At 42.3% G+C, this 23,369-nt stretch overlaps 1 protein-coding gene across 4 annotated transcripts in view; it reads right to left on the bottom strand.

Moving 5' to 3' along the window:
* LOC143977373 (phosphatidylinositol-binding clathrin assembly protein-like) overlaps nucleotides 1-23,369 on the bottom strand; it is a 114,484-nt gene that overhangs the window by 13,993 nt on the left and 77,122 nt on the right. For 2 of the 4 annotated variants that reach the window (XM_077478791.1, XM_077478774.1), the window contains 4 exons: nucleotides 18,147-18,272; nucleotides 16,883-16,910; nucleotides 11,006-11,126; nucleotides 8,478-8,501 (listed from right to left, as the gene is read on the bottom strand). In XM_077478791.1, coding sequence (XP_077334917.1) covers nucleotides 8,478-8,501; nucleotides 11,006-11,126; nucleotides 16,883-16,910; nucleotides 18,147-18,272 — 299 coding nt within the window. The remainder of the gene's footprint in view (nucleotides 1-8,477; nucleotides 8,502-11,005; nucleotides 11,127-16,882; nucleotides 16,911-18,146; nucleotides 18,273-23,369) is intronic. The other 2 variants (XM_077478800.1, XM_077478783.1) reach the window with 1 other exon arrangement.

Here is a 23,369-nt window from a genome sequence, read left to right as displayed (position 1 = left end):
ACAGACATTGAAAAGTGTTACTTTGTAACAGAAAGGGTAAACGATATCATTCCCTCAATTATAGGAGGGAATTGGGGCTGAAGAGCATGCCTCCATATTAAGACAAGAAATACTGATTATCAGAGGAGTGAAACAATTGATTGTAATTATAATTAGGGTTACGCCTAATTAGTATATAGGTTGTAAAAGGTAACTGTTTGGGATATATAACTAGTATGCTGTTAAAGATAATAAAGAGGAATAAAAATTATTTTTACCTGCAGTTATAGTCAAAGATGAAAAAATTAGTTCCATGTGATAATATTGATGCAGTACAGGTGCAACAGGTCACAATGAAAAAATCAATCGATTCATTGTAGTGTTTTGTAAGTTACAGAGTGCAGCGCTATGCTGCCACTCTAAGCTTGCTGAACCTACAAGCAGATAAGGGGAAGGATGAAATAGATATAGGTATGTATGAGTAAGAAAAGATGTTACAGCAGTATAGAGTTCAACTGAAAAAATATTTACCAAACAGAAAGGGTCAGCGTGGCAGCAATGTCTGTGCTGAACCTGCACTACAGGTGAAATAACAGCACTGCCTTTTAAATCCCCCATCCATCGAGCCGGCGTCTGACGTCACCGGCTCGATGCGGACAGCCATAGGTGGAAGCAGTGAGCATGTGCCGATTCGAAAGGCTTTGCACATGCTCACTGCTTCCACCTATGGCTGTCCGCATCGAGCCGGTGACGTCAGACGCCGGCTCGATGGATGGGGGATTTAAAAGGCAGCGCTGTTATTTCACCTGTAGTGCAGGTTCAGCACAGACATTGCTGCCACGCTGACCCTTTCTGTTTGGTAAATATTTTTTCAGTTGAACTCTATACTGCTGTAACATCTTTTCTTACTCATACATACCTATATCTATTTCATCCTTCCCCTTATCTGCTTGTAGGTTCAGCAAGCTTAGAGTGGCAGCATAGCGCTGCACTCTGTAACTTACAAAACACTACAATGAATCGATTGATTTTTTCATTGTGACCTGTTGCACCTGTACTGCATCAATATTATCACATGGAACTAATTTTTTCATCTTTGACTATAACTGCAGGTAAAAATAATTTTTATTCCTCTTTATTATCTTTAACAGCATACTAGTTATATATCCCAAACAGTTACCTTTTACAACCTATATACTAATTAGGCGTAACCCTAATTATAATTACAATCAATTGTTTCACTCCTCTGATAATCAGTATTTCTTGTCTTAATATGGAGGCATGCTCTTCAGCCCCAATTCCCTCCTATAATTGAGGGAATGATATCGTTTACCCTTTCTGTTACAAAGTAACACTTTTCAATGTCTGTGCTGGATTTGTAAACTCAGCACTTATCTCTGGATTTTGTTTTTGATCTTTTTAGCGCTTGTCTACCTCTATCTATGCCCTGCATGGGGCTGGGTTGTTTTTAGCACTTGATCCTGTCCCATAATTTCTGCCACCTATTCCACCATCTATTGGCTTGTGTGTTGCGATGTTGGGAATGACTATACCTGGGTAAGCATTGTACCTCCTCGGACTAAGCACATTGAGACTAATTTCATATTTAATGTCCTGAATTGTATGTGTACTTAATTGTACGGCATAGATGTACATTTTGTATTCTTAAACTATTTCTTTGTGTTTATGTTCATGTTAGTTGCATACTCCCCTGAAGAAGCAAAAACGCGAAACATGTCGGGAGGAAATACGATCAGTCTCAGCAACTAACATTTTCAGGATCCCTTATGCTTTATGTCATGTACTGTTTTGTACAATGAGTGTATTTTCTATTTTTGTCTTTACAAAATATTTTTAATATATTTCTAAATATTAAAGCTATGAATTCTTTTATAAGAAATCTCTGTTTCTTTATAAAGTGTACCGTATAAAAATCCCCTGCTCCCCTTTTTTCCTACTTTTGGATACAATATTTGCAAATCTTTTTGCCTATTTAGGACTGTTAAGGTCTAAAAAAGGACAAGCATGTAATGTTTTACAATGCATAAGCTATACATGCGCACACGATTATATATATATATATACACACACACACACACACACATATATACATACACACACACACACATATACACACACTAGGGCCAAAACAACTAATCAATTATGAAATTAATAGATTACTATTTTCATAAATCGATTAATCGGCCAGTAACATAATGGGGTAAAAAAAAAAAAAAATTAGCCCTTTATAGTACAAAAAGATAAAATAGTCGCTACTGTAAATATTACTTTCACTGTAGCACAGTAAAAAAAAAAGAACCCCTTACAGTAGCGATTATTTGTACTATGAAGGGTTAATTATTTTTTTTAACCACATTATGTTACTAAACGTCTTAGATCTGGTTCCCACCCATGTGTTTTTTGATGCTTTTTGCAGAAACGCACTATAGTTCATTTAACGTTCACATCTATGCTTTTTTCAGCTGCTGGAAAGGGTCCAGGACCTTTGTCAACGTAAAACAGTGCTTGTTTGGTTCAATATACTTCAATGGAGAAGTTGCAGAAAAGAATGCGTTTTTGCCTCAATTTGTGTTTTTTAAATCATCCCAACAACAAATTGGCCAAGAAAAAAAAAAGCAAACGCAAATCGCAGCCAATTCATGTGCGCAAAAATCAACATGCACAGCAAAAAGCACTGCATACATTGATCAAAAGCAAACTGCATAGGTGTGTACCGAGCCTTATGCTGGCTACACAGAAACATTTTCAGACAAGAATATTCATGTGAAAAATATTTGTTCATTCACTGAAAATAATCGTTAATTGCAGCCCTAATACACACACACACACACACACACACACACACACACACACACACACACAATATTACCAAAAGTATTGGGACGCCTTTACATGCACATACATTTTAATGGCACCCCAGTCTGTAGGGTTCAATATTGAGTTGCCCCGCTCTTTGCAGCTATAACAGCTTCAACTCTTCTGGGAAGGCCGTCCACAAGGTTTAGGAGTGTGTCTATGGGAAAGTTTGACCATTTCTCCAGAAGTGAACTTATGAGGTCAGGCACTGATGTGGACTAGAAGACCTGGCTCGCAGTCTGTGCACTTATTCATCCCAAATGTGTTCCATCGGGTTGAGGTCAGGACTCTGTGCAGGTCAGTCAAGCTCCTCCACCCCAAACTCACACATCCATGTCTTTTTGGACCTTGCTCCGTGCACTGGTGCGCAGTCATTTTGAAACAGGAAAGGGCGTGGCCAGGCTATGGAGGCGAGGACGTTTCTTCCCTCAGCCTTGCTTTCACCACAGCTTTTAACAGCTATATAGGGGCGATTCCTGCCTTGACCGACCAGCGGGCACACTCGGCTCGGATCCCTTGCTTGATATGTTCCATAGCCGCCTGACTCATTTGTACGCATTCCTCAAATGTTTAAAAAAAATAAAAACCTCCAATCTCACCTCCAGTTTGATAGCTGGCGGGTACCATTTCCCTGGGCTAGGAACTACAGCTACTATTCTAAAAGTACATGATGTATATACCCGCATAGATTTCCTCTTTGTGGACCAGTTTACCCTCAAGCTACTGCAGGCAGCATCCATAGAGAGTATTACTATCTCAGATAGTAAAAAAAGAATGGATAGATCAGTGAGTAATCTTGACTAAGGACACCCAACTCAAATAACCGCTGCCGATGTACTGGCACACCAATTGCGTATATAGCTTACAAGCAATTGGTGTGCCGGTACATGGGCAGCTGTTATTCGAGTGGGATAACCTGTGTCAAGGTTACGCACTGATCTATCAGTGTTCTGGGTTTAGTGGGGAGGTCAACACCATTGACTCCTTACAATCAACTACTCCTCGGTCCGAGGACCTCGCTAGTGGTTGTCCCCTACCTGGGATATGCCTCGATAGGCCCTTGATACTTTCACATAAATATTTCTACAAAGAATTTCTTTTGCCCTTTCATCTTGCTGGTTATTTACTGAACTGATACTTTATACCTAAACTAGAATTTCTTTATGGGATTACCTGACCCACCCAGCAGCTGCCCTGCATTTTGTCTACCCTAATTTGTTTTAAAGCTGTGTGATTATTTCCTATACTCCACATGATTTATCATTCTGATGCTCCTGAAGGCACATAACATGTAGAGCCTAGAACATTTCTACATTGCTTCCCTGTAATAAAGTCACACTTCTGGATTCATCATCACAATGGAAGGATCTTTTTCATCTCCAAGTTTCCATGTAGTAAATTGGTTATATACAGTAGCTGAATTGTATATTGTATTTAATCAACGTGGATTTTAATATAGATTCTTCTATGTTTACAGTAAAAATATATTTCTGTACAAATTGTTTGGTTGTGCCTAAAAAGTTCAAGCCTCTCAATTTTTCCGCCTTACCCAGCGTACATGGCCTTCGCGATTGAATGAGAACCTCTTGGATGACACTGAAGTGGTGGCGGGGGTGTTTGATACGCTTACTTACACAGTACTTTAAGGAGAATTCTACTGGTGATGTGGGCGAAGGGATGATTTGGGAGGGACACAAGGTAGTGGTATGGAGTGAGCAGATCTTGCAAGGGGCCAGATGCAAGAGGGCATGACAGGCCGACTTTCAGAGGGTCATGGATGCCCTTCAACAGGCAGAGCTCAGTCATAACCATAACGGGATCCTGAGGCACTTAAGAGTTTGCTGGAACAGAGAGCTTTTCTCTCTTCATTACCTCTCTCATAAATACTATGAGCATGGTAACAAATGCAGTAGGATGCTTGCTAGGGCCCTTCCGAAGCATCGGGCTCAAACATACGTCCACAAACTTCAGTCCACCTCTGGAGGGGCGGTCTCGCACTCCTTTAAGATTGCCTCTCTATTCCGTGCCTATTATGCAGAACTTTATTCATTGGATGCTGGTAAGGCCAATAGACTGTCTGACATGCAAGATTATCTGGTGGCCTCGGGGCTCCCTTCCTTGCCGGAGGAGCAAAGGATGGCTTTGGAGACCACTGTCACGCCCCCCAAAATTGAGGCGACAATAAAAGCCCAGCCCAATGGGAAGAGTCCCAGTCCTGATGATACACAAAGACATACTATAGTACTTCCCTTCCCCTATTAATCGGCCCTATGTGTAGTTAATTGAAATCTATAGCCAAAGGAAATCTGCCCCCTCCCTGAAGTTTTATTAGCTCGCATTACAGTTATTTCAAAAGAAAGCAAGGATCCTACTTTAGCGCAGAACTACTGTCCAATATCACTATTGAACCTGGATGATGTAAAAATGTTGGCGAAAGTACTAGCAAACCCTCTGAAACACCTTGTACCCCACATTGTACACCCAGACCAAGCAGGATTTATTGTAGGCTGAGAGTCACGCGATAAATTCCTTCAGGGCTATCAACCTTGTCCATTGGGCATGCACCAGCTCAGCACAAAGTCCTTACCTTGGCCCTCTTAAGAGCGGTTCTGGAGACCCTGGGACTAGGCCCCTACATGCTCACCTGGATCATGGCCTTCTATTTCACCCCCTGTGCCCAGGTCAAGGTGAATGGCCTGTCCCCCCCCCCCCCCCGCCCGATTCCTGATAAGGAACGGCATGAGACAGGGGTGCCCCTTCCCCCCCCCCCCGTTCACATTTTCCAACCCGGACATTAAAGCGCTGATGGCTGGAAATATGGAACACAAATTATCGACAAATTATCGTCCTATGCAGACCATGTACTGTTCCACTTAACGGAATCCCTGATATCTTTGCGAACCTCATGAAGAAACTTCATCAGTTTGGGGCACTCTACAATTTTAAAATGATTCAAAATCAGAGATCTTACCGATATTACTTTCCCCTTCGCTTGCGGATAGCCTATGGGCGGCGTTCCCTTTTACGTAAGCCAAGTCCTCCATAAAATACCTGGGTATTTAACTCACTTATGGCTTTAAGACTCTTTACCATAGTAACTATTCCCCTCTACTGGCAGCGGTTCGAAGTGATCGCCAACACTAGACTAAAATTGCCTTTACCTGGTTAGGAAGGGTGATCATCATTAAGATGAAAATCCTCCCGCGAGTGCTCTTCTATTTGCAAATTGTGCCGGTGCCTTTGCCAAGCACCTTTTTCGCATCACTTACTAGCATGTTCTCTTTGTGTGGAAAGCAAAGAGATCCTGCACAGGTATGCAAGTGCTGAAACACTCAAAGGGGGCAGGAGGCTTAGGTATACTGGATATAGGAGGTATTATAATCGTACTTCCCCCAGGAGAACAAATAGCATTCTTTAAGAAGTGGGCAGATGATCCTAATGCTAGCTAAGGCAAATTCCTGGAGATTGGTAGACTCCCTACCCTTGAGACGCTTAGGGCCCGCCAGAGCAGCCCCCTTATGGATTTCTGTCAACAAACAACTCAGTCACTTTTTTTTTGCTACGCAAGGTCAACCCATTAGAGCTTCCTCTATGCTTACACCCTTTGAGCTTCTCTTTGTTGTGGATGAACCTATCCCTCATATGATCTCCAAGTTATATCAACTATGGGGCTCAGTCACATCAGGGAATGGGAACAGGACCTAGGGATGGAGTTTTCCAGGTCACAACTGGCTCACCTGTATCAGCTTACACATTCCAGAGCCATTGAGCCCAGAGCGCAAGAAATGAATTATAAGATATTGGCACGCTGGTACAGGGTGTCTGTCCCGAATCTACCCCCTCCCCCCCCAAATAGCCAACAGTTGTTGGAGAGGCTGTGGCCACTGTGGTACATTACTACACCTGTGGTGAGAATCCCTGAGAGTCAGACCCTTCTGGGAGGAAAATAAAACACAGATAAAAAGGACATATTGGGCGTTGCCAACCCTCTCTCCTTTGCACTTCCTCATTCTTCCTATACCCGTTAGCCAATATAGGAGGAGAGTCTTGCCACACTTCCTGAATGCTGCTAAACGCCTGCTCCCGGTCTACTGGAAGCAGACTTAATTGCCTAACCAAGAGGCAAGGTCTCGGAAGGTGAAGGAGATTAAGGAAGCAGAGAAATTGGTGGCAACCTGCAATGGTACTAGGGAACGTTTCAACACTATTTAGGCCCCTTGGCTAAAACACACCTCTGATCCGAGGTATATTCCTTCCAGCCTGGATGTCGCCTTATTAGAGCTTGCCGAGCCCTCCCTTAAAGGACTTTTTGGTCAGCATAGCTCATCCTCTTAGGTCGCTACCCTAGACCTGGCAGGACCACCATTTTCCATACACTTCACTCTTTTGCAGAGCTGATCTTTGGATTTGAGCAATTATCCACATTTTTCTCTTCCTTCCCCTTTTCTCTCATTTTTCATGTCTTATTTTTGGGCTTTTATATTATGTTTTGGATTTGCAAATGTTTGTCTAGACCATGCTACCTGGCAGCGATTAGTTATTTTGCCATCACTAGGTTAACTTCTTACAAGGGTTGGCACTCCTTCTCCTTTCTGTAATGGAGACAGGGCTCATAATGGTGCCTTCCTCCTGCTTGTCCATGGGCTAGATACTGGCCGGAGAGGGTCAGATGGAGGTTCTTCAAACCACCCCCCCTTTCAACTGAGGACATGCAGCATAGGGCCTCTGTTGGATCTAGAATGGCTACTCACACCAGCCTAAACACACCTCTATTAGCCTAGGTAGCCTCTGTGCCAGGCCATTTAGTTTATCCCCTTATGGGAAAGGTCAGTTTTGCATTGGTAAAGTGGCTCACTGCTGCTTGTATTAATCTGTGTAACTGATTCATGCCTTCCAGTATCTTGGTGACGAAGTTCATCATGTGTATCCTCTTTATTTTATTTTTTTGTCATAAAGATTATCAAAAAAAAGAAACCGGAAGGGGCCATCCCCAAACTGTTCCCACAAACTTGGAAGCATTAAATTGTCCTAAAATGTCTTGGCATGCTGAGGCCTTAAGAGTTCCCTTCACTGGAACGAAGGGGCCAAGCTCAACCCCTGAAACTCCACATCCTAATCCCCACTTTACCAAATGATTTGGATCAGTGCACAAATTCATGTCCATAAAGACACGGATGAGCGACTTTGGGGTGGAGGAACTTGACTGGCCTGCGCAGAGTCATGATCTCAACCCGTTAGAACACCTTTGGGATGAATTAGAGCAGACACTGCAAGCCAGGCCTTCTTGTCCAACATCAGTGCCTGACCTCACAAATGCGCTTCTGGAAGAATGGCCAAACATTCCCAGACACACTCCTAAACCTTGTGGACAGCCTTCCCAGAAGAGTTGAAGCGGTTATAGCTGTAAAGGATGGGCCAACTCAATATTGAACACTATGGACCAAGACTGGGATGCCATTAAAGTTCATGTAAAGGCGGGCATCCCTATACTTTTGGTAGATAGATAGATAGATAGAGAATTTTAAACTGCAGCAGAAAGAATGTTAAATATTACATAGTGGCGAAAACTATAACAATATCACAGGATGAGCAAAAAAAAAAAAAAAAAAAAAAAAACTTACATATCCAGGATAGTGGACTCCGTTCTGTGATGACATAATTAAAACAAAAACACAAATCACCATAAATACATATTAAAATGATTTCATATATAAAAGGTTTTTTTTTGTCCATATCAAAATACTGAAAACTTTCATATATGGTTTAGGAGATATTTGCCCGAAAATGGGCACCGCTGTCTACGGCGCATGCGCCGTAGACAACGGCGCGCAGGCGCACTAAATGCGGCAAGTCCAAGAATGGATTTGCCTAATTTGTCGACTCCCGTGCGCATGCGCGGGAGTGACGTCATTGCGGCTTCGCCGAATGGCAGCGGCGGAGCTGCGAGACGCGACTCCCGTGCGCATGCGCGGGAGTGACGTCATCGCGGCTTCGCCGCTGTGATTCGTCGGAGCTGCGAGACGCCACCAGCAAGATGGATGCGGCGGACTACAGGGGACAGCGGCGACTTCGCTGGCTCCTGTGTCAGGTAAGTGACACATAATGAGCTACTATGCATAGTAGTCCATTATGCTTTACCTTTGCAGGGAAAAAAAGAAGAAGTAAACCCATCAGGGTTTACTTCCTCTTTAAAGCTTCCCTTGCCAGGACAAGATCAACATTAAAAATGCAAGTTTTAATTAATCTAACATCTTTATACCGTACAGATGCAGAAGGACTACTACTACATCCAGTATGGGCATATGTTGGTACAGGAAGTGAGGCTCCCATTCATTACCGGTGAACAAAGGTATTCAATATGTCCAGTATATTCACTTTTCGCCATAGATGTGAACAGAGGCTCCATTCTGCACATGTGAAAGCATAACAATGTACAAGATGCTTAAACATATGCCTTCAGACCCTATTTACACTGGTGCGGCTTTAAAATCGTGCTACTTCAGTGCAATTTCAAAGCCGTACATCAGTGTGATTTGCACTGCCAATTTAATTGTGGCTTGCGACTTAATGCAACATGCAAGTGGCAATGAAATTGGCAAATAGTAGTGCAGGAACCTTTTCTGAGTCGCAGCAATTTCAATAGTTCCATTGCAGACAATGGGGTGCGACTTGACATGCAATTTGGAGCTGTCAAATCACACCAGTGTGAACGGGGCCTTAATGTTACAAAATGGAGACCGATCAGGTGGTTATAATGTAGGTGGGTCCCGTCCATTGCAGTGCATTTGTGGAAAGACTTGGTAAAGCTTACAGCATTACACAAACATCTTCAGAACAGAAATTAGTAATAATTTGTATTTACGTTTGCTAAAATCCTTGTAATGTATAGAACACACCTGGATGGAAGCAATTTTATCTTAACAAAACTCGAGTTTCACTTTCATCTTCATTAAAATGTATGCAATTGTGGAGAAACACCCACTTTTTCCTTGTTATTAAAGTATTTGTTAACCAGTCACTGCCAGCCCCTCTAAAGGAGGCTGGCACTGCACACTATGCAAGTTGTTTAAAAAAAACGAGCGTTGTAAATACTAAATTTGAGCCGTCTTCAGGCCAGTCACAACTCGCGCCCGCTTTACAGCTCCGATGGATGGCTTCTGTGGGAAGGGCCGTAATCTCCCTCTGACATCAGCCTGGGTCCCTTCAGGCCGGTCACGTGACGGCCCAAAATTTCTACTTAGAACATTTGTTTTTTTTAAAAACAACTTACATAGGAATCTATGCCAGCGGCGGAGACAGACGCAGAGAGTGAGCCGACTGGCAGGAAGGAGGGGTTGGTGAAGGGGAGAGCGGAGAGAACAGGGGACAGCAGCGTATGATGCAGGGATGCACTTTGACCACAGTGGTCAGGGCTCAGCAGCCCTGATTTTCATGGACAGCACAGACAGGGCATACAGGAAGTGGCAGAAGTTTTTTTTTTTTTACAGTTTAGAGGGGGGGGGGGGCAGATTACACAGCACAATCATTGTGCAGTGTAATCTGCTTAAAGGGACCAGGATCTGCACTTACTTTTTTTGGGGGGGGGGGGTTAAACACTTAATAATAAAGTGTTAATAATAAATCAGCTCCAACTTTGGAGCCTCTTGAAATGTATAGTTAGGACTGCAGTACACTAGGGTGTGCGTTGAAATGGCCCTGCAGCTTACGCATATATTTGCAAATGTGTGCAATCTACATCCCTGTTTTTAGCGTCAAGGCCAGTTGTAGGTTGGGGTGGCTGCCATTTTTTGTATCCAACACTAGTGACACAAAGGATTTTAGTGCCAGCTGTGACATAGGCGGAAGCAGAGAGGGAGTACTTGCAAGATGAGTATCAGCGGTTTAGGGGGCAATTTACAAATGTACAGCCACTTTACCCAGAAGGGAAAATGTGGCAGTGTCTCTTTAGAGACATTAGTCTTCCATAAATTTCAAGTCTAGCCATTTCTATAAAAAAAAAAAAAAAAAAAAAAGTTGTCCCAACTCTGAGTAAAAATACAAAATTCGAATAAAAAAAAAAAACCTCTATATAATAGCACAAAAGCCCACAAAAATAGTCCAAAGCTTCTCAAATGTGAAACCTATGTAATGTCCAAAACATATAACTTACCACTTGTGACACAGGAGCTACAGGAGTGGTGTTCCATGTTGTGGAAGTGCTTGTTCTGGCTTGCCAGTTTGTCCCACCAGTAAGTTTCTTCTCAGTAGGCTGATTCCACTGCATATCAGATCTAAAAAAAAACAGTAACAAAATACTTAAAATCTCTTCTATATTATTCAAGGTGAAAATATCAAACATCACATAGTCCAGCCCTCAAAATTTCCACTCGCCTGCTTGCAAAATATGGAGGAGTGGGAGTATGGACAGGGCTATGCTGTCCCGTGAACGTATAGCCAGTAACCCCCCCACTGTGCACAGACTCACAGCGTGGGCATTTTAATAGAATCAGCCTCCTCGGTCTGCCCCTCTCCACCTTCCTCCTGCTGCAAGTCAAAGGAGTGGGGTGGTGCACATCTCAAGGCAGTCCCAAGTGGACAGGCTCAAACCCTCTCAGTCCGCCCATAGTGTGCACTGATGTCTGACCCCCCATGGCTGCAGGGGAATGGCAAGTATGATGGTGTGCTGTGATTGGAAGCAGCACATGTGCTTGAGGGGGTTGGAGACATTGAATTAGGGATTGAACAAGATGTGTGCATACCTGTACCTCCAATTCCACCCCCCCAATCTATGATAACGTATGATTTTTTTTTGGGGGGGGGGGGGGGTGAAGGGTGTTGGAATTGGAGGCATAGGTATCATGGAGTAGGGGGTGGGATGGGAGGCAGGGTATGATGGATTGTTGGGGTGGTGGGCGAGTGTGGGACAGAGCGGGGATCTCCCGTTGTGACACCGCTTGTATTTGAATTGCCCGGCAGCCGCAGTTAAACGAAAAATACTGCCTCCTATGATAGACAGCACACTGGGCAATACCAGGAAATTTAAGAAGAATGATGTCCATCATAGGAGGCAGGACTTAGTTTGACTGCGGCTGCCGGGTAATTCAAATCCAAGCTGTGTCACAGGGGGAGATCCCCGATCTGTGTCATCCAGTGGCACTCCACTCTCTAATCGCCAGGCACTGGTGAGGCTACATTGATGGGGTGGCACTAATAGGCTGCACTGATAAAGTTGCTAATTATTTTTGTTTCTCAATTCTGCATGAAACAGAAAAAGGATACTCCTGCGCCATTACTAAAGTTGAAGATAAAAATAAATAAATAAATAGTGCAACTGCTGCAAACACCGGTGAAGGTGAATCTGGGACCAAGAATTGTACGACATCTGTGAATGGTGCTGCACTGTTGTATCAAAAATATTAAAACTAAAAAAATGTGCTTAATACTTTGTTTACCACAGTACAGCACCATTCACAGATATTGTTAATTCTGCATAAAACATTTAACAGTGTCATTTCATGAGATCATTTATGAGGGCGTGTTCAGGGGTGGAATTAGGGGTTGGGCGGAGCAACCGGTGGTAACTCCTAAGAGAATTAAAGGATTTTTTATATATATATTTTTTTGAGACTCATACTTACCTAGGTCTATGCAGCATCTGTCCCCCGACTCCTCCAATACTGAGAACTGAGCAATCGAACACTGACGATTTCTCTGTTTAGAGAGCTGGTGACTGTCAGTCACAGCTCTCTGCTCTACCCCCCTCCTTGCTCACTGTAGCGCTAGGCTGTGGAGGGTGGCGGAGCGGCCGTCTCAGGCTCTCAGTGGCTCAGGCCCATGGGGGGATTCAGACTTTGTCTCGATGACGCGGTACATGGACTGAAAATTCTGTGACGTCAGCAGAGAGCGGAATTCAGCAAGCTCTCTGCGTAAATCGGGTGATAGGAGTGTAAAACTAACTGCACTCTTGTGAGCCATAGGAGCACAGCCAAACAAGCTTTTGCTGGACTTCTCCATTAAGGCCTGGTTAGTAGCTCAGGACCTGACATTTTCATCAATCACACTTTACTGAATTCATACCAAGGAGAATGCAGATACAGTGAAGCAAAAAAGCATTTGATCCCCTGCTGATTTTGTACGTTTGCCCACTGACAAAGAAATGATCAGTCTATAATTTTAATGGTAGGTTTATTTTAACAGTGAGAGACAGCATAACAAAAATATCCAGAAAAATGCATTTCAAAAAAGTTATAAATTGATTAATTTGATTTACATTTTAATAAATGAAATAAGTATTTGACCCCTTTGCAAAACCCTTGTTGTCAAAGGTTTCTTGTAGTTGGGTAACAGGCTTTGCAGATCCTCGCCAAGTCATCAAGGTTTGGATGCTGATGTTTGCTAGCTCGAACCTTCAGCTCCCTCCACATACTTTCAATGAAGTTAAGGTCTGGAGACTGGCTAGGCCACTCCAGGTCCTCAATGTGCTTCTTCCTGAGACACTGCTTTGTTGCCTTGGCTGTATGTTTTGGGTCATTGTCATGCTGAAATACCCATGCATGACCCATTTTCAATGCCCCGGCTGAGGGAAGGGGGGTCTCACCCAAGATTTGACGGTACATGGCCCCGTCCATCATCCCTTTGGTGTGGTGAAGTTGTCCTGTCCCCTTAGCAGAAAAACCTCCATGTTTGATGGTGAGGATGGAGGTTTTTGGGCTCATAGGCAGCATTCCTCCTCCAAACAAATCCAGTTATTCTCAAAGAGCTTGATTTTGGTCTCATCTGACTAGAACACTTTCACACAGTTCTCTTCAGACTCATTCAGATGTTAATTAGCAAACTTCAGACAGCCTGTACATGTGCTTTCTTGAGCAGGGAGACATTGCGGGCGCTTCAGGATTTCAGTGCTTCACCACGTAGTGTTACCAATTGTTTTTTTGGTGACTATGATCCCAGCTGCCTTGAGATCGAATTCTCCCATGTAGTTCTGGACTGATTCCTCGCCTTTCTCACGATCACTGAAACATGCATGGAGCACCAGACGGAGGGAGATTGACAGTTATTTTGGGTTTCTTCCATTTGCAAATAAATCGCACCAACTGTTGTCACCTCTCACCAAGCCCAGTCCAGCCTTTTATAGATTCACAATCTTGTCCCTGACCATCCTTGGACAGCTCTTTGGTTTTGGCCATGGTGGAGAAATTGGACTCTGCTTGCTTCTGTGGACAGGAGTCTTTTATACAGGTAACAACCAGAGATTAGGCGCACTCCCTTTAAGAGAGAGTGCTCCTAATCGCAACTCATTATCTGTATAAGACACCTGGGAGCCAGAAATTTTGCAAATTGATAGGGGATCAAATACTTATTTCACTCATTAAAATGCAAATCAATTTATAACTTTTTTGAAATGCATTTTTCTGGATATGTTTTTGTTCTGTCTCTCACAGTTAAAAATAAACCTATCATTAAAATTATAGACTGATCATTTCTTTGTCAGTGGGCAAAAGTACAAAATCAGCAGGGGATCAAATACTTGTTCCCCTCACTGTACATCAATTGTTATAGTGTCTCAGAATGCGTTTTGGTGTCTCAGCACAACAGATATTGACAATTAAGAACTCCAAAATACCTCTCATCTGCAAGTAAAGGGCTGTGTCTTTCTAGTTGGAACATAAATGCTGGCTTCACACTTGTGTAGTGTGGTTAACGCCAACATATAGTCAGTGGCATTCATTTAACCGGTTCCTGGCCGATGTACGTCCACAGTAAGGCATGGCAGGACAAATGGACGTACCTGAAATATTAAAATTGCCGCAAGGCAAGGAGTGTTGTGTTCTGCCAAAGCTAGAACATTATTAACCTTTTTTATTTTTTTTGTTATTTATATTTTGATGTAAGCCACCGCCGTGGCTCTGTCATACTGAATCCTGTCAGGACGGTCCTGTAATCTGACCGCAAAGATTCTATGGCCAGATGTACTTCCTGAAACTTCCAAAGTTGATAGGCAAGGTCCTCTAACCTGGACCATCTCCCCTGGACAGTATCTTCTTCCAGGGCGGCTCCCCAGCCTAGAAGGCTGGCATCTGTTAACATCTCATTTTACTGGAGTACCAAACTCCTGTTTTCTCCATCGTCCATTGAGGGACACAGCTTGATGATAATAAAGCAACCTAGGGACTTCCAAATGCATTCTAGAGGGGTGGGCACAGCAAGACAAATACAGATCCAGCCCAACAAGAGAAAAAGGAGGTCACTAAACAGTACCTTTCAGAACCTTTTGGTCAAAAATAGCATTTACTATATAGGACTTAGAGAACATATGTTCAGAAGCCTAGGCTGCAGTAGTACAGATCTGGGACAAAGAGGCCTGATGATGACAAAACCCCACATGTACTCACTGCCCTAGTTGAGTGGGCTTAATAGTGAAAGCAGACACTTATCTCACAAATCACTAGCCACCACAGCAACCGGACAAAACTGCCTAATAAAGTCAAATAGGGAAGCTAGAGAACCTCTCTTTTAGGATCTTTAATGCTGCGTACACACGACCGCCCTTTTTGAGGGACTAGGTCCGACGGACTTTCGGCGGAGTTCTGACGGACTTTCCGAATCAACGAACTTGGCCACACACAATCACACCAAAGTCCGACGGATTCGAACGTGATGACGTACGACTGGACTAGAATAAGGAAGTTCATAGCCAGTAGCCAATAACTGCCCTCGCATCAGTTTTTGTCCGTCGGACTAGCATACACACAAGTGGATTTCTCGGTAGGAACTGGGTCCGGCAGAGTTGCGGCGGAAAAATTTGAAACATGTTCCATTTCTAAAGTCTGTCGGATTTTTGCAAATCAAAAGTCCGCTGCAGCCCGCACACAATCGAATGGTCCGCCGGAATCGTTCCGTCGGACCTTTGATGTCGAAAAGTCTGGTCGTGTGTACGCGGCATTAGAAAAACAAACAAGGAATCTGTCTAAGGAAGAGGTAAACTCTGATGGCCCTTTACCACATTCAGGCAATGGGGAGAGATTTTCTTTGGATGAACTGGTACTGGAACACATGGAAGACAACACAATGATTTGTGTAGTGCAGGGGTAGGCAACCTCAGCACTCCAGCTGTGGTGAAGCTACAAATCCCATCATGCCTCTGCCTCTAGGAGTCATGCCTCGGATTGTCAGGGTCTTGCAGTTTCAAAACAAAAAAAAGCTGGAGGGTTGAGGATGCCTACCCCTGGTGTAGTGTTTACTTTCTGGAATCCATCTGCCTTTTGCTCATCTCTCAGGTTACTATCCTGGAAGAGGACTGGGGAAAACTTGTGCTCAATGGCCGACTGGAGAGACTTCTAGGATTTTATTATTTGGCCTGAATTTACTAGTAGCTCTTGATAGTATGAAAATTCTAAAGTTGGATACACACTATACAACTTTCTTTAGATTTTTTTCCTTTCGCTTTACCAAAACCATATAATGAAGTCAAACCTAAACACCTTCAATTTGCAATCAGGCGAGCTCTTGCACTACATAGTTGAAGGTAAATGTAAAAGAATATGAACAGTAGTATAGTGAGTATCCAGCTTGACAAAGAGAAACAAATAAAAGCTGAGAAAAAAATAAAAAAAATAAACACTTCTGAGGACACCAAGCAAAACCGGGCAGGTGTGAGCAGGCCTTCAGTTTTTATGTGCCTGTTGTCTCCTTGTAAGAGGAAATTGAACCTAGGTTTCTTCTATATCAAGCTGTGTTCTTCAATGAACAAGAGGGAAAAAACTAGAGAAAATTATAAATAGTTAAATATATATATATATATATATATATATATATATATATATATATAGATAGATAGATAGATTACCCGGGTCTTACAGTACTGAATCAGATAGAATTTTTAGCACAGTGTTTGTACGTTTGTCGGCAGTATGCAAAATGCTTAGTATTAGGTACCTTGCCCTCCATTGCCCAGATGCACTCAAACAGGTGTTACACTATAAATGGTGCAATACTCTATACAAAATGTAATGCAAGATGCAGAAAAAAAATAATAACACATGCTCACCTTTTTGGTGTTCCACCAAAACCGAGATCTACAAAACATGAATGCAATTACTTCATATATTGCTCTACAATACAATGACAATAAAAATGAACCGCGACCCCAATCCGTCATAAATGTATGCACTAACTATGAATATAAATATGTAAAATTTAATTTCTTAGCCTTCTTTCTCATTCAATAAAGTCAAATTACCTGCCCCAAAGAATAAGTAAAAATATGTGCAGATAATGGGCTATTGATGTCAGTTATACAAATAAAAAAAAATAAAAAATGACTAGTCTAGCCACTTCTGACCGGCTCATGTCGATATACGTTGGCAGAATGGCAAGGCTGCACTAAACAATGTACCCAAGTTTACGTTGTTCCCTTTAAGAGCCGCCGGAGGTGTGTGCCCACGCCACGGCAGGCGCAATCGCCACTGGTCACCCGCAATCGCGTGCACGAGAGCCAGCACGGGGATGTGTGCATTAACAGCAAAAACTTGTTCTGTCAGGGGAGAGGAGACATATTGTTTGTTCCTACCAAGTAGGAACAGCAATATGTCTCCTCCCCCAGTCAGTCTCATCCCCATACAGTTAGAGACACTAACTGTAAGAACACATTTAACCCCTTGATGTTCCCTAGTGATAACCCCTTCCCTATCAGTGACATTTACACAGTATTCAGGGCATTTTTATAGCTCTGATCACTGTATAAATGTCAATGGTCCCAAAGATGTGTCAGATCTGTCTGCCGTAAGCCATAAATCTTTCCCATAGTTTTTAGACGCTATAACTTTTGTGCAAACCGATCAATATATCCTTATGACGATTTTATTTACCAAAAATATGTAGAAGAATATATATTGGCCTAAACTGATGAAGAAATTTGCGTAAACATTTTTTAGGGATATTTATGATAGCAAAAAGTAAAAGATCGTTTTTTTAAATTGGTGCGCATTTTTGTTTATAGCGCAAAAAATAAAAAATGCAGGAGGCGATCAAATACCACCAAAGGACCGCTCTATTTATGGGAAAACAAGTATGCAAATTTGTTTGGATACAGCGTCGCAGGACCGTGCAATTCTCAGTTAAAGTAATGCAGTGCCAAATTGTAAAAAGTGCTCTGGTCAGGTAGGCGGTAACATTTTCCAGGGCTGAAGCGGCTAGACTAAATTCTTGATATTTTTCTCTGTATCTGATCAGACTGGATCAAATTCAAACTAGATCTACCAAAACACATACATTTAAATTAGATATTTTAAATAAAGAAAACAACCACTTACTTCCCACTAGGTTAGCAAGTGAGGAATCAAGATCGCTGGCCAACAACATTCCACCCTGCTGGCCTACAGAGTTTTGGCTTTGTAGAGAAACAGTTGGCTGCAATACATCATCTGTGAAGTAGGTAGCTGAAAAAAAATAAAAATAAATTATATTATATATACATACACACACACACACACGTCAAAAATGTTTTTTTAAATACAAAAACAGTAAATTTTGCAGAGTCTTTAAATGAAAAGGAACCATATCCACCCATGAAATGTACTTCTTGCTGACACAGTGCCTTGGGGGCAGCTTAGACGTACCCAGATGGCCCTGTGCACTAAAGCAGATGCCCATAAGTACATAAGTAAAGGGTTTCATTTATTTAGGTCATGGTTTCATTAGGTGTAGTTCATACACATTCAATTCCTCATACGAACAATTTCAAATGCCAATCATTGCATAAACATGAACATTTCTTTATCTATTTAGAAATGATTTGTTTGTAACATGCATTTGCTCATACCAAATAATGTCAGATTGAAAACTCTGAACAGGAAATGGACATACTGTGTAAAATTGTTTAATTATCTAAAATAGAAACATGTGCAAAAGGGTTGTTCATATTACAATATTCAATACTGAAAAAAAAATTATAAATAGACCTTTTAGACACTTAAAAGTCCATTTCCACTTTTACAGACCCCCACTATATATTCATGATGTGTTCCTGTTAACAGAGCATACCTACAAATTTGGATTTTTGTTTGATCAATAAAATCCTTTTCTTGAAGTACAAGAAAGGACACAGTATCTTCCTATGCATTACAATAAGGTTATTCTGGCACCTTCAGGTGACCGGACACTGGCGCAAAAAGACAGGAAATCCTCTCTCAGGGATAACCCCTCCCAGACAGACACTGCTTCAGTTTTTGAGTAAGCCACAAATAAGGAAAAAAAGAGGAAAAGGGGTGAAATTGTTGTGTACTATGATGTACTCCAACAGGATTTTACAGGCAAACAAAAAACATGGCAAAAAGCCAACAGATACCAAACAACTAAACCAGAACAAGTTACAACCTCACGCAGCAGCCTGCAAGGCTCACCAATCGGAGGTCACGTCCTCAGACTCAAACATCACTTGGTAAAACTTCATAAAGTATGAACTGAGGACTAGGTAGCGACTTCACAAACTTGAGCTGCCAAAGCCTGATGTCTAATAGCTCAAGAAGCACAAACACTCCTGCTAGAATGAGCCATCATTAAGAATGGCAGAACTTTGCCCTTTAGACCACAATCAAGGTATAAAAGAGCCTTGTCCCCCGGTATCTGAGGCTTGGGACAGAAAGAAGGTCACACAGCGCCATGGTTAAAATGGAACGAAGAGATAACTTTATGTAAAAAGAATAGCTGGGGCCATAAAACTTCTAATTTATTATATACGTCACTGCTGTAACTGTCCTAGCTGCACCAACCAAAACAGCAGGGCAAGAAAAAGCACCCTCAATTTAACCACTTCAATACCGGGCACTCTTAGCCATTCCTGCCCAGGCCGATTTTCACCTTTCAGCGCTGTTGCACTTTGAATGCCAATTTTGTGGCCATGCAACACCGTACCAAAAACAAAATGTTTATCCTTTTGTTCACACAACTAGAGCTTTCTTGTGGTGGTATTTAAATCACCACTGGGATTCTTATTTTGTGCTAAACAATAAAAAAAAAAATAAAAAAAAATAAAAACATTTTGGAGAGAAAAAAAAAAAAAAGGTTTCTTTGTTACTGTACCAACATTTTTCAAATAATCATTCTTCATAAATTTAGGCCAAAATTTATTTGGCTACATTTCTTTGAAGATAACCAAAATCTGTGTATATTATTTTGTCTGTAGGAAAGTTAGAGTGCCCACAAACTCTGGTATAAGTCTGAAAAAAATAAATAAAAAAAAAATAAAAAAATCGATCAATCCTGATGTACTGATGGCCTCATTTCTTGAGGCCCAAAAATGTCAAGAAAGTACAAATATCCCCCAAATTACTCCTTTTCAGAAAGTAGACAGTCCAAGGTATTTCGTAAGAGGCATGGAGTTTTTTGAAGTTGTACATTTTTTTTTTTTTGTCAAAAAATGACACACCCCAACACACTTTTTCTTCTCTTTAACATGCTGTCACCAGTGCAGTACAGAGTTATCATATAACTGGTGTGGCAGTGACCAGGGACACTGACCGGTGACAGTACGACACAATAGCAATGAATTTCATTGAATGAAATGGAGTCAGTTTACGTTGTTGTGATTGGTCACCGCTAATCACATGGTACAGATGGGCTGTGATTGGCCCTGTCTGTACCAATGTGACCAATCACAGCTAGCCACGAAAGGAAGCCATTCATTGTTTACAATTGTCATGTGATCTGATGTGATTGGGCACAGCAGTTACACACTACCAGCAGACTGCCAGTACACTGATCTGTCCTCAGCTGGTGACCGATTGTCACAGCCACTGACAGAATGTGCCGTGCACAAGGCGGAATCCAGGATGTTATATGGTGTCCACCTGGATCGACAAAAGTCTTGCCCAGGCTTCATTTTGCTACAGGCCGGGTGGCAACTGGTTAAGAATGTTGATGGCCAACGACCTCTCCTGTGGTGACCAAGTCTCCTGGACCGGGATAGTGTCCAGAACTCTACTAATGCCCAACAGGATGGTGTCCATTGTCAAGACCCTCCAGGACAGAGGGAGGAATGTTTTTCCACTCTAGCATTGGCAAAGAGAACCACCAATTAAGAGACCGATTCAATCTGGGCTGCAGCTGCATTGTGAAATCCAAACAGCTGTGCCATGTTAATAAGACATTCATCAGAAGGCCTGAAATTAAACTGGGCAAAGAGAACTGCTTCAAAAAGGAGGTTATCATCTTTCCCAGGTCCCTCAGGCAAATTTGAATCAAGGGATTTGTCAGTGTTTGATGCAACTCCAAGTTTTCAGAGCAAAAAACATTTGTCTTGAGGGAGGATCATTCCCGAATGTCCAGCATTAAACCCAAATAGTCCAGCCTTTGGGTTGGGACTAAGGCAGACTTCTGAAAATTCAGAATCCATCAAAATCTTTCCAGAGTTTGCACCATTTGAGTCACATGTTCCAGAAGCCAAAGCAAGTTGTTCAGGTAACCTATGACAGTCTGTAGGAGCCTCAAGACCAGGGCTAGCACCTTGGTGAATATTCTGGGAGAAATGCAGTGGACAGGCCAAACGGCAGGGCCACAAATTGAAAGTGATATTCTTCCAAAAAGTGCAGGAACTGTTGTTGAGGTGGGAACAATGAAATGTCCAGATAAGAATTCTTGATATCCACGGACTTTAGAAAATTTGCCTGCTGAAGGGAGGCAACTACACCATTTTCATCCAAAACTTCTGCACTCTGAGAAACTTGTTGAGCCTCCTGAGATTCAGGACGAGATGTACATTTCGGTTTAGTCTCAGAAACAAAAAGAGGTTTGAGGAGAAACATTGCAACCTTTCGCTAGCTGAAACCAAAACTATCAATTCCTGAGACAACAGGTGATCAAGGCCATGAAAAAAGATGGACCCATTTGCGGAGTCAAAGAAACATTTGAATGCATATATTATAGAGGAGGAAGGCACTGAGATTTCAGCTTGTGACCTTAAACTACTATGTTGCAGATACACTTGTCCACAATATCCCTCTGCCAAACATCTACAAAAGCCTGCAACCCTCACCTTACGCGAATGAGGGCAGGCACCCCTTCACTGCAAGAAGGGCTTGTCTCTTGGCTTAGAGGGCTTTGAAGTCCATATCCTCTGAAAGAACGGTGCTTGGGGCCCTAGGCTTGCTGTTTGCAAAAGGAATGCTTTTTCGGGGGGGGGGGGGGGGGCATGGCTTTTTTGACTTTAAGCGGCAACAGGCTACAAGCATTGCCCTTCAAAAAGGTAAGTAATCAACCCGTTTCTTACAGGGTAACTCAGCCCAACCATAAAATCCTGCCCATGTGCATAGACAGGACTTTCAGCTGAGAGCGCTGTTGAATGGAGTCAATTAAGGCATCCGAGAAACTAAGAACACAAGATAAATCCTCCAGGTATCTAACCGACTCGGTATCTCCTTGGTCAGGGTCAATAACTTTGGCAAGCTCAAACCTTGAGGCTTTGACTCACACCAACAGCTGCAGTTGCTAAGGCTGCTCCTACGAAAGAAGAAAAAAAAGGTTTTAAGACCTTGGCCTCAAAACGTTTGTCTGAAGCATAAATAAATACCAGGACCTCATCCACAGGTACCACAAGGTACATAGAAAACTGTTGGATTCACTGTAGATATACTCCATTTCTTACACTTTTTATCACGTATTGTTGAGCAAAGTGTTTTGGTTGAACAAAACACCTTTTCAGGTGAAAAGAGAATGTACAGAGAAAGATTGGGTATGCTGCCACAATCTCAAACCTTTAATATAGTGAAAGGTAATTTTAAGTTGGTCCAGATGTCCTCCGTGAGGGAACCAAGATATAACCTGGTTCTGGGATACCTCTGAAGAGGAACTCTTCATCTACCTCTTCCAGCAAAGTTTCTCACCTTACATCTCTTCCTTTAGCAGTTCCTCAGTAGGCTCCTACTCCGATTAAAAGGCGGGAGGAGGGGAATGAAAACATTTCTATTTGCAACCAAGATGATCTAATCAAGAAAGGCTTCCGGAAAGCGGGTGTGGTAACCCAGTAATTGCAGATGAGAATTTCTTCCTTGAGACAATGTAACTGAAGGAAGGTGCCTCAAAAGGTAATGGAATAACCATACAGGTGAATGTAAATAGAACCACAAGGAATTAACTCACCCCCAGGAAATATAATGCAAGGGAAGTTGTGCCCAGGTTTCTCTCTACCTGATAAAGGAATCTGGCAACAGTCTCCCTCCTGATCCCCCGCTCCTTAGTGCTATTTTTCAGCAATCCCAGTCAGCTGAGAGTAGTGGATGCTGTTTGTTATTAAACTCCTGTGTTAGTCTCTACCGTGTTCCGGGGGGTACCATGTCCTAAGTCCTATCTTTTTCTGCCAGTAGTCCCATCTGAACATGCAACAAATATGTGTTCTCAATTTAGCTATATAAGTGTAAATAAAATGAAATTTCTGAAAACTCACCAATGGCAAAAACACCAAGTTCACCACGAGAAAAGCATGCAGCAAAAGAGAACAGAAGACATTTTATTAGGTTAAGCATGCATAAGCAAACATAATT

This window comes from Lithobates pipiens, unplaced genomic scaffold (genome assembly GCF_037356315.1).
Source record: "Lithobates pipiens isolate NorthernLeopardFrog02 unplaced genomic scaffold, aLitPip1_a1.2 Scaffold_1, whole genome shotgun sequence".
NCBI lineage: Eukaryota > Metazoa > Chordata > Amphibia > Anura > Ranidae > Lithobates > Lithobates pipiens.
Note: the sequence above shows the minus strand (reverse complement) of the source record. Positions and strands in the feature narration are given on the sequence as shown.